The sequence below is a fragment of the Camelus bactrianus genome, chromosome 5 (assembly GCF_048773025.1).
Source record: "Camelus bactrianus isolate YW-2024 breed Bactrian camel chromosome 5, ASM4877302v1, whole genome shotgun sequence".
Taxonomy (NCBI): Eukaryota; Metazoa; Chordata; class Mammalia; order Artiodactyla; family Camelidae; genus Camelus; species Camelus bactrianus.
Genome location: NC_133543.1, coordinates 22062694 through 22074795, shown reverse-complemented (window position 1 = coordinate 22074795; position 12102 = coordinate 22062694). Strand labels below are relative to the sequence as shown.

The 12102-nt window shown below is 37.5% G+C and overlaps 1 protein-coding gene and 1 long non-coding RNA gene across 8 annotated transcripts in view; one reads left to right on the top strand and one right to left on the bottom strand.

The window, feature by feature from the left end:
- LOC105083412 (uncharacterized) overlaps nucleotides 1-241 on the bottom strand; it is an 80964-nt gene extending 80723 nt beyond the window's left edge. For all 7 annotated transcript variants that reach the window (XR_012506968.1, XR_012506969.1, XR_006721168.2 and 4 more), the window contains exon 1: nucleotides 81-241. This is a non-coding gene — a long non-coding RNA (uncharacterized LOC105083412). The remainder of the gene's footprint in view (nucleotides 1-80) is intronic.
- A 129-nt stretch (nucleotides 242-370) lies between these two features.
- Nucleotides 371-12102, top strand: part of ACTR3 (actin related protein 3) — a 47144-nt gene continuing 35412 nt past the window's right edge. Inside the window, exon 1 of the mRNA XM_074363538.1 lies at nucleotides 371-607. Within this exon, the coding sequence (XP_074219639.1) occupies nucleotides 564-607 (44 nt within the window). The 5' untranslated portion in view covers nucleotides 371-563. The remainder of the gene's footprint in view (nucleotides 608-12102) is intronic.

The following is a 12102-nucleotide window of genomic DNA, read 5'->3' as shown; positions in this document are numbered from 1 at the left end:
CACAGAAGTAATTGGAACTAATAGCCCCTTGCAGCTTCAGAAGGAGAGCTGGAAGCTCGGGCTGACTTCTCCGCCCCTACCTTGTGCAACACCCGAGGTGGACTTCCTCACGGTCCGGATGGGAGCGGCGGCTGGCGGCGCACCCCACTGCGCATGCTCTCTCGCCCCGCCCGCTCGGAGCCGGAAGCGGGAGCGCTGGAGGCCTGGGCCTGGCCTGGCCGGGGCGTCGGCACCGGCGGCCATCTTGGCTTCCCGGGGAAAGGCGGCGTGAGGGGAAGAAGTTGTAGGGTGGGGGCAGGAGTGAGGAGGAGGGGAGAGAGAGAAGGGGAGGAGGCCGCGGAGGGGCAGGGCGGGGACTGCCTGCCTGCCTGGGTTGCGGAAGTGGTAGCCGCTGACCGAGCTTGCTGCTCTCTCGCTACTGCTTCGGCTTCCCGGCTCCCCCCCGGACGGAGAGGGCGGCCCGGCCGTGAATGGTCAGATAGCTCCTACCTCCCGCCGCCCATCCCTGGCCACAACCGGCACGGAGCAGACGGCGGCAGCGGCAGCAGCAGGCGTGGAGGAAGATGGCGGGACGGCTGCCGGCCTGTGTGGTGGACTGTGGCACCGGGTAAAGGGGCTGATGGGCGGGGGTGGGGAAACTGAGGCGTACAGAGGAAAATGGCGGGGCAGGGAGGAGGCCAGGAGATGAATGGGGCGGCGAGGTAGCGCCGCCGGCGGTGTCATTCCCAGCCCCTCCGGCTTGCGAGGGGTGGGGCCCGGACCCGGGGCCTCCCTTGTCCCCCTCGCTGCACCCTCTGGGACCTGGGCGGGCTCGCGGGGCCGAGAACACCCCCGGGAGCGGCTTTCTCCGCGCGACCCCTCCGGGCCCTTCCCCCACCGCGGTGGGCAGCGCCGTCCGGGGAGCTGCGGGGACGGTCGCCTTCCCCGGGCCCGCGATCGCGCTGGGTGGTCGCCGAGCCCGGCGCACCCTGTTCGCCTTTCCCTTGGTGCCCTTTCCTGCCCGCGGGTTTGGGGACCGAGGGGAATCCAGCGCGGGGACCGGCCTTGCAGAGGAGCGAGAAAAGAGAAGCGCTCCTTATAGATTTTGCAAGCTTGCTGTGACAACACTCGGCCCCGGGTGTGGGTGGGGAAAGGGAAGAATCGGACCATGAAAATGGGAACCTCGGTCGGGGCTTTCATTTGACCACCCACCTCCTCTTCCTTTTCGACTCCCGGTCTTTTCCATCTCCCACTGCGTTTCTACCGGTCAACCCAGTCACATTTTAATTTGAGAGAAAGGTGTCATGTGTTACTTCTCTAGCCTTAAAAAAGTCCCCCAGTGAGCAAGCGCGCTGCAACTTCCTTAGTTTTGTCAAAGCCGCTTCCTGCTTTCAGTCTTTTATACCCTTATAAGGTAGTTTTTCGTTTCCAACCTGAACACATCTTATTAGAACTTTCAAAATGAAGTAGATTTCAAATAGGCTTAGTTACTGGTGCTGGGTATCAATTTATGTGAACTTAAAAAATATATTTGTGTTCCACGGAGAGGGAGGAAGGGAAGCACACAGGGAAATAAACGAATTTAAGTTGTATAGGTTCATTCTGTGACGGTATCTTAAGGCGAGAAGGAAGGCAATGGAGGTATAAAGGGAATGTGCTTGCTTTTCAAGGAGTTGTTTATCATAGATCTGTAGTGTAGTTTACTAAAATATGGAAGGGCGTGAAAGTGGTGGTTCCTTTCGTATTAATAGGCATTTTAGAGAGTTACAGCACACTATATATACTTACGTAGAAAATATTGCCTGTATTTTAATGTGGAGTGATTGCTTTATGTTACAGTATTGGAAGTATTTTCTTTTGTGCGTGTGTATGCTGCGCTGATGTATCATTACATATCAGTCTCTCAGAATACTCCAATTTGGGGGCGGGGTTGTGAGAGGTGGATCGCCAGCCTCCCCCTTCCCCTTTTTATTATTTAGCAAACTATTGTTACTTAAAGGATGGTATGTTACTTAAAGGATGATATGCTCCTCACTATATTGGCTCTCTGTAAAATTTCTCTATAATCTTCATGCTCATACCTTTATGCAAGTGTGACGGTTTCTAAAACCCCAGCCATGCATAGAGAAAAGACCGATTTATTAAGCTATTCCCTTAGGAAACACCAGCCTCGTTTAGACTTCGAACTTCTATGTATTTTTTGGTGGACAGCTTATTAAAGTAATTTTTTCTTAATCCAATCTCATTTTCCTGAACCAGTATTTTTTTTACCCCTCACCCTTCTCAGTCCAGTTGGTGAGTAGTTTTATGTTTAGCGTCAGTTTTAAAATTAGATTTGGCAGCCTGCCTGAGAAGGAATTTTCAAGTATGTTTTGTTAAAGTGAAAATACTGCTACATAATTAATATTTTATGCTTTAGTAATTATTGCCATTGTCAATAAAATTAGTGTAGATAATTGTTGCCCTCATAAATAACGTGGTAACATCTTAAGTAGGATGTTAACTTTTTCTCACTTCATTTCTTTTCCCCTTTTGAAGTATAGTTTTGGTTATTCTTGAATTAGTATACTGGGTATTTCACTGAGATTAACTATCCTTAAGTGACCTCTTTCTGATAGGGCGATATAAAACACAGGCTGAGTGACCAGAAAGTGTGGGGAAGAAGGGTTCAATCTATACTTAAGATATTTTTCGTTTAATGTATCAGTTATTATTGCATTATTATATTTTACAGTATTACATTAGTGTTACCTCACAAGGAGAGGTTGTTAACTTGACCCTCATGATTTGAGTGGAACTGATTAGGATTCTTTCTTTTACCATCTGTCACTATTTGAAAGTCCACCTTAGAGATCCATTTATTTTGGTTTTCAAAAGGCATTTTGCTTTTTCCTGTTGGCTATTAATGCATCTCTTGGAAATCTACACCTTTAACTTTATTAGCACATAGAGGACAGCTCATTGAAACTGAGTCTGTGATAAGCATCTCTCAATAAAGCCTTAATAGGAAGTTCTGTGTTCCAGAATTCCATAGTCTCCAGATGCAGATTGTACACCTGTAATTTGTGTGTTCCTTTGTGCTGTAGAGAATGCATTCATCAATCACAATTACCCGTTTAATATAAGTGAAAAATTATAACCGGAATCAAGTTGCTCATTATATTTCATTATATAAGTTAGGCAAAAGGTGACTGAAAACAGTGGCCATCTTTGAAATTTGGTGGTCTCAGATAAGAAAAACTCTAAGAGTTGGGAAACATGACACTTAATCTGCAAATTTAAAATTAGAGCTCCTCCAGCAAAGATCCTCTATTTCACCATACTGTGAAGAATCACCTAAGCTCAGATCATAAAAGAAAATAATTTCTTTTGAAAAGAATATAATTTCTTTTGAAAAGAATATAGAAAGAAATACTTCTTCCATGTTGATACCATATCTACTACTTTTAGGGGGGAGCTCTGTATTGGAATAGTAATGTAGAATAAAATTTGGAGACAGAGATTCTTATTGATAGAGCAGTTTGCTTAAGGACTAAGGTATGAACTCAAACGTGCTACCAGTGAAAACTTTTTTTAAAGCATTTTTCAGGATGTGATATTTGTAAAGTTAAGGTTCTTATTCTAAGTTATTTTTTGCATGTTTTCATCCAAAATTCTTCAACATTCAAGCCATATAAAGGAACACCTTATGTATTTTTTGCTGTAGCTTGGTTACAGAGCTTTGCATTGTGAAATTTCTTTTCCCTTTTTTTCCCTAATAAGTACTGCAATTTAAAATTATTCCCATTGATTATGATAGCAGTGTTATTATAGCCTTACTGTAGAGCTCTTGGATATATTCAGATCTAGAATGAGTCAAGGAATTTCCCTAATTGAGTTAAACTTCTTAGCAATCCTAAAATGTAAGCATAAATATGTTGTTGGAGTCAATGGATAAGAAACTTATATTATTCATCTTGTGGTAACGTTCTAGCAATTAGAACAGATAGGATGATCTTGTTTGAGAGCAGTGGGGAAGAGCTGAGTGGGTTGGAGAAAACGTAAGTGGGAAGTTCATGTTTCTTACATGAATTCTGTACATAATATGTAATAATAATGCTATTTCACAGTCATCTCCAAGGGCAGAAACATTCACAGTATCCAGTTGTTACCAAAAAAATTCATTAAAATTCTTGTTCCTTCATGAGTCATGTTTTGCATGCTGTTTGCATTTAGTAGACATGCTCCTGTTGAGAAGTTAGATACTTCCTTAGTCTTCCCTAAAATCTTAAGTCTTTTCCTTTCCTGCCAATCTCTTCCTGCCTGCCAATTTTGTGTTGGAATATTGACTTTGGACTGGGTATATGTTGTATCTAATGAATTTTTCAGCCTTATTATTGTAAAATAGTTCGGAAATTTTACTTTTAAGCCCAGAAGGGAAAGATATCCACTAGTGGAGGAACTGCTGGTCAGGCTTTTTATTTAATTTATTAGTATTGTGACAACTGTTTTTACCTCATTTTACAAGTAAGAACATAGGATTAGAGAATTTGAATTACCTTTTTAATGTCATATAGTTAGCAGGTGGTGAGAGTTACTATTTATAGTTAAGTTTTTCTGTATTTAAGCCCTGTGTTCTTTCTCTTATACCATGGGGACTCCTGAGCCCCTTTTCAAAACTATGCACGTTGCTTTATTTGGATTAGTGAGGTTAACTTTATTTATTCTTGCTTAAAGTAATCTTACTAAAAAATCCTAGCCTTATTAATTAGAGGAAAATTTCTGTTCAAATCTGACTTGGTTTAGATTTTTTTCCTGGATATGTGAATTCCCAGACTTATTTCCTTGTCACTTTGCTTAAATTTAATCTCTAGAAAAAATTTACTCTCCAGGTTTTGTTTATCGGGAAGTACTGACAGCTAACATTTACTAAGAATTATGTGTCAGATCCTATGCTAAATGCTTTGTATTATCTCATTTGCTTTTCATATCAGCCTGAGAAATATTACCGCTATTTTTAGACCGGAAAATTTAGATTTTGAGAAATTTAACTACTTGACCAAGGTATTTTAGCAAGTAAGTGTGCTAGAGCCATTGAACTATACAATCTCCTGTGTATAGTCTCCTTACATAGAGGATGAGCCTTTGACAATTTTGAATCATTTAGATATTTTTGAGAGAAGTACATGCTGTTGTAAAGGCAGAAATCAATGTTAGTGACTTAAGGATTACTTGCATAGGTGGAAAAAGTGGTATTGTCATATCAGCGCTGACTGTATACTTAGCACCCCGCCAGGCATTCTTGGAATTATAATGAAAATGTATCATATAGTCAGCTCTCACGAATCTTAATGAGACAAGAGCTAAAAATTGTTAAAAAGGAATTAGAAGATATATAAGACTGCATTTAATCAAATGTCAACATACATACTTTTCTGACAGTAAGAATAGCTATTCTGTATGTTTTAAGGAACGAAACATTGTGGTCAGGAAGAGCCAAGAAATTTTTAGTGAAGGTAGGATATGAGCTTTCCTTTTAAGGATTTGGATGGATGCAGGGGAAGGAAAAGCGTATATAGTGTGAAGGGGAGAGTAGCTGCTTCTTGTGTTCAGCTCTTTTAGCATATGTTGCACCATTGCCCTACCTTATGAACAGAAGACCGTAATAACATAATGCAGATCTAGATTGTGTAATGTGAAAAGCTACCAACATTTATTGAGCACTTATGGTGTACCAGGTGTTTATTATATGTCAGTAAAACTTTGATCACAATCATTTTACTTGATAGGGAATAAAAATCCACCGATGAATGAGTGAAATGTTGAAAATAGGGTTTTTAGAGTATTTGCAGAGTGGAATGCAGTAGGATCAGAGGTACGGGAGATATTTGAGATGAAGTTATGGGATTTGGTGCGTAGTAGAAACTTGAATCTTTGTTGAATGAATGAATGAGCAAGAAATAGGGGTATGGTTTTAAAAAATCTGCATCAGAAACACCCTTTGCCCAGTGATTCAGAATCTCATGGGTTGGGCCTAGAAATACTCATTTAAATGGGCTCCCTAGACGATTTTTAAGCAGTCCTCTAGGCACCAGCTTTGCAGGAATTCTGAAATAGGGTGTTGGCAGTGGGAAGGGAGTCAAAGAGATAAATTTGGGAAAAGTTGCTTCTTCTGTTTTTACCTTTCTTCTGGCAATTAAATTGTTTTGTACTGTTTGTTTATGGTTAGCAAGGACTTTGTAGTCAGAGCTCTGAGTTCAGGCTCTACCATTTACTAGCTGTGTGACCTCATGCACTTCAAACTCTACAGATCTTATTTTTCTAATTTGGAGATCATAGTATCTCCCTTACGGGGTTTTTTATTTGTGTTTGTTTTTTTGGAGATAATGTATGAAAATGGTTCAACACAGTGCTTAGCACATGGTAAGAGCTCAGTACATTGTAATTATTATAGTTATCAGTTGGCTCCCTTTTTTATTGAATTGAAAAGTTCATAAGGAAAGGAACACATTGTCTTAATGCTTATTTTCTTACCTCCTGCAATACTGTCTAGTTCTTTGCTCAGTCAGAATGTTTGCTGATGGGAGATGAAAGTATGGTTAGGATTTGGCAGTTGTTTCTAGTGTACTGCAAATAGGCATCAGTGAAGATCCAGATTTTGAGTTCGAGTGGGACAATAAAGAGCTGGTTTTAAGAAACTGAGTAACATTGGAATTTCTTACTGAATTTGGAATAATGATCTGTAATTGGAAATGTTCTAGAGGAAGTTAAAAATATAGGCACTTCGTGAATGAAGATGGGGATTTGGCAGTCATCATTATAATTTATAAATTGAAGCTAATAGAGCAACAATTTAAAGAGAGAGCAAAAAGATTGAATATTAATCTTTTTTCTTTAAAAAATCTTGGATATGTGATCTGGTTTCATGAGCATCACAAAGAGTGAGCGAGCACTGGCTTGAAGCGGTGAGTGATCTCATCCCACATTTTAAGAGGCAAAGTTCTTAGGAGAGTTTAGCTCAAGATAGGCTAAGTTTTTCTTTATGAGGTTCCTCCTTGTCCAGAATGCTCCCCCTCTTCCAACATGTGGAAACAGCTAAATGCTTGGATTGTGGCAGAAGTGTGGAATGGGTAAAATGTACCTTTAAGCAATAATTTTTCCTGATACAAAATTCCCCTGTCATAAAGGCATTTGAATGCTCACCTGTAATTCATTTGGAACTTGTAGCCTCTTTTATGACACTACCAATCTGTAATAGCCACTAGCATAAAAAGGTAAGAGCAAAGCAGTTAAGTAGTAATAACACTACATTAACATGCTTTATAGGTTACCAAGCACTTATAAATTCATGAATTATTGAGTAACAGTGCAAGATAAGGGGATGTTACTGGATTATTTTTTTAAATTTGGTCCTTCAAAATGGGATAGTGATTAATGTTATTTTGTGTGTTGCTATCTTTATGTGGACCTTTATATCATAAAATTTATAAAAGGTACCTACATGATTGATTAATACCTGAGCAGAAAGACAAATAATACCCTAATTTTTCCAGAGGACTGTTATGTGAAATTTTAATAATTTTCTTTCAAAAATTTATTTCAAAACCTTTCCAAACTGTTTATTTAAACTCAAGTCATTATTACATGCTCCTTGCAACCAGGAAAGGAACAGCCGTGAATTTGTGTGGTCAGATAAAGTCTTTTTCCTTTTTATTCCTTCTCTTCTCCCTGTCCCTCTCACATATCCCAAAGAATGTTTCTTTATCTGTTCTGATGCTGAACACTCCATCTTTAAACATTCTCCTTTAGGGCTTCTTGCCCTTTGAAAATGCAATACTCCTGAGAAAGGGTGTCTTTAACACTTTTTTCAGTTACAGTATTTAGTGTGAATGAGGGGTTTCTACAAGGAGGGTAAAAGTCTTAAGAAGGGGAACTAGGGTACAAAATACCTTACAGTTTAGGGTTGGTTTTGAAACTATGTAAAAATATAAACTGTTTTTAGTATTGGTCTATGATAAAACACAAGTGTTTGTTTACTTAAAGTTTTAGATCTTAGTATAATTAAATACAGTTTGCTTTTTTTCTGCTATAGACATTTAAAAGATTCAGTTACTTTGAAGCTACAAAAATAGCATTTAATGTGTATTTGTGACACTTCACTCTTCAGTGAATTAAGAGACACGCTAATGATTCACACAGAATTATGGAGCTGAAAAAGACTTTGAGAAATAATTTAATCCACTTTTTATTTACAAATTAAACAGAGGTCCAGCGTTGAGAAATGTCTTTCAGAAGTGTTTTTAGCTATTAATTGATAGCATTGTTCAATTCTCTTGAATTTTCTTAGGGGTTCACATTTGTTAGTTATAGCAATTGAAATTGCCTCTTAATAGTTGAGGTAACATATACGTTATAGTAGTTTTGATTGAGGCATGGCACAACATATGCGTTACAATGCTTTAGTGTTTGTGTTGTAATAAAAATGTATGCTATAAGGCTCAAATGAAAACCTGTGATTCTGTGTTCCCCAGCATCTTAGAAACTGTTTCCATAAAATTATTGCTCTTTTCACAGAAATAATGCTTTTTTATTGTTTTGAGCATTTAAATCTAGATATATGTATTTTAGTTTTTGGGTTTCAGTTATTTAAAGACTTACTGCATGGCATGTGTACAAGTCAGCCATTTCAAGGCCCTTTTTGGAGTTCTATTTTTGAAATAATTATTTATTTAACATTTCCAGAAACCCTGTAAAATAGGTACTGTTGTATAATTACTGTTTTAAAGTTGAGGAATGTGAGGTATGGTGAGCTTAAGTAGCTTGCTCACAGAAATAGTTAAGTAGTAGAGCTAGAATTTGAGCCCTGAGGCAGTCTGACTCCAGGGCCTAGTGCTGTACTGTTCAGGCATGGAATAGATTCAACAAGGGTGGTTAAATTGTTAACCCAGTTTTTGAAGAGTGTTCAAATTTTTAGCTACATATTTAGAAAAATAAGTTTCTACTTTTAGAACTGCTAATTTTTAGTACAAATATGAAATATATAGGGAGGTCTTTATGACTAATTTATTGATTTTATTAATCTGAAACACATGCAAGTTAAATGACATAGAAGTACTTATTAGCCCTTTGAAAACTGTAAGAACATACATTGTATCTAACTTGATAAAACTGATGATTGCTGGTTAATTCAGGACATCTCAATTAAGGAAATGATGTTTAATTACATATTACGTACGTATTTGATAAGCTGCAATTTGAAAATAAATAACAGATACATTTAAGAAGTCATTCTTTAATGTTGCATATAACATGGAAATGAAACAATTCAACCTAAGAATAAAAAGAGCTTGAGACTATAGGACTATAAAAAAGAATTTTTTAAATTAGACTCAGGACTTAATACACATTTGACATTTGATTCTGAATATATAGATTAGGGGAAACACATGGGTTATCAGAAAATAGATTGTTTTTCTAAAATAAGATTAACAAAATTGTTATTTCTGGAGTGTATGATGAATTTAGATGCATTTTATTGAAAAAGCACACTGTAAAAGCTTGTATGTTTCCTGTTTGAAAGTATTCATTTTAAAATTTTGCTTCATAATAATCAAAAAAGGTAATAGTAACAGCAAAGGAAAGAGACTTGGGGGCTTTTTTCCCCTATCTTTTCTTGATTATATAAAAGACTAGTTGAGAGTTTTATAGCTTACAAAACACTTTTCAAAGAGATGTGCCTTCTTAAGTTGCCTTGCTGTCAGGGAAATTAGTTTAAAAACAAAACAAAACTTTGATTTTTTTTTTAATCAAGTGAAACAATTTAAAATTGATAGGAGACTCTTGAGAAGTAGAAATGAGAGAAATGTAACTTATGGCTCTAGCAGTGAGAAATTGGGAGCAGACAGCAAAATAACTCCAGCTAATATAAGCAAAAAAAAGGAATTATTGAAAGGATATGATATAGATCACAAAATTGATGTGAAGACTAGAGTACCATGCCCAGAAAAGCAGAGAAAAAGGGATGCCAGGAATCAAGAATCTGGTACCAAAGTCATAGTGCAGGAAGTCTGCAGGATGCTGCAATTAGAAACTGCAATATGAATTCTAAACCATTTCTTTAACTTATGGTTATTCAGTGAAGATGGAAAGTTCTAACCTAAGCTCAGATTGGCTAGACATAGATCATGTGATATATAGTAGCTGACAGAAGTGGGAAGGGTAGCGTCAGCTCCCTCCTATAAAGGGATATGGGGTTTTGCTTCCTGTGGGTCCCTCAGAATAGGAATGGGGATTCAATTCTAGCAGAAAGAAGTGTATGTTTGCCAAAAGGGAAAGATGGGTATGGGAAATCTGTGCCCCATTTTTTTTAAATGTTGCTTTAAATTCCTTATTTTAATAACTACTTGATCCGTTACTAACTAGCATTTTGAATTAACACTTTTTCCAAAAGTGCAAAACCCCTTGTGAGTTTCACACAATGTTCAGTCTAAACATGTGAAAAATGATTTTTTTTTAAAGTAACTGATGATGTGAGTAGTATGAGATTTTTCATTAGAACAGAGGTATACTAATCTTGCAATTTGGGATTATGGAGTGTTTTGGAAAGTAGGACCTACTTGATAATGACAGGCTATTTTTTTTTTTACTTGTAAACTAGGATTATAATGTAAAGAATTTGAGCTACACTCTTTTATATGTATATGATAACATATACATATAAATAAACTAGAAAGGGAGGAAATAGTTTATATGTTAGTTTGTTTATCATTGGAGAAATTGAATACTTGTGTAGTACTTTTGTGGGGAATATAAAGATGAATAGTAAATGCTGCTTGCCTTTAGGAAGCTCACATGTACACAAGTGATTATGACAGTTTGGCAAATGCACTGGTAGGTATAAATGAGACTTTGGAATCATAGGTGAAGGAAAATCTACATTTTCCTGGTAGAGCTAGTAGCTGAATCATATAGTAGTTGACCTTTTGTAATTGACTTATTTTCACTTAGCATGATGTCCTCAAGGTTCGTTCGTATTATATGTAGCATGTGTCAGAATTTACTTCCTTTTTAAAGGCTATTACTCCATTGTACGTATAGACCACATTTGTTAATCCGTTCATCTGTCAATGAACCCTTGGGTTGCTTCCACCTTTATTATGCATACTGTTACTGTGAACATCAGCATACAAAAACCTGTTGAAGCTCCTGCTTTCAACTTTTGGGGGTTATACATTCAGAAATAGTATTGCTGGATTGTGTGGTAATTCTATGATTGATTTTTTTAGGAATCCCTGTGTTTTTTTTGTAGCAGCTGCACCATTTTACATTCTCATCAGCAATGTGCAAGGGTTCCAGTTTCTCCACATCCTCACCAGTGTTTTTGTTTTTGTTTTTTTGGTAATAGCCATCCTGATGGATGTGAAGTGGTATCTCACTTTGGTTTTGATTTTAATTTTCTTAATAATTAATAATGTTGAGCATCCTTTCATGTGCTTGTTGACCTTTTGTGATCTCCTTTGGAGAAATGTCTGTATGTATGTCAGTGCCACACAGCTTTGGTTACTGTAACTTTGAAGTTTTGAAATCACCAAATATGAAACTTCCAACTTTGTTATTTTTCAAGATTGTTTTGGCTATTCATAGTCCCTTGAGATTCCATATGGATTTTAGGATAGATTTTCTATTTCTGCAAAAAAAAAAAAAAAAAAAGTTGGGATTTTGATAGCCATTGCATAGATATGTAGATCGATTTGAGTAAATAGCTTGCAGATGTGAAAGTTTGTCCCATGTCTGAATTCTGTACTAAATGATGTTATCCAAATGGCAAATTAAGAAAAAACTGAAGCTGTTTAATCCCATGTTTAAAGTGTAAGGGGAGGATATGTTATCAAAGTGTCTACTAGCTGTCTGAAGGAAGAGTTTTTGCTGAAAACAGCTTAGAAAGAGTTTGGGGTGTGTGTGTGTGTGTGTGTGCGTGAGAGAGAGAGAGAGAGAATGTTTGAAATGTAGACTTGTATAATCAGGTTAAGTATTGCCTTCCTAAGTTGCTTAATTATATGAATGACTTCTTTGAACACCCCAAAAAACTTAAATAGAAAATTGCAAAGGCTATGGAAAAATAGTGTACAGACACAATTTATGAAT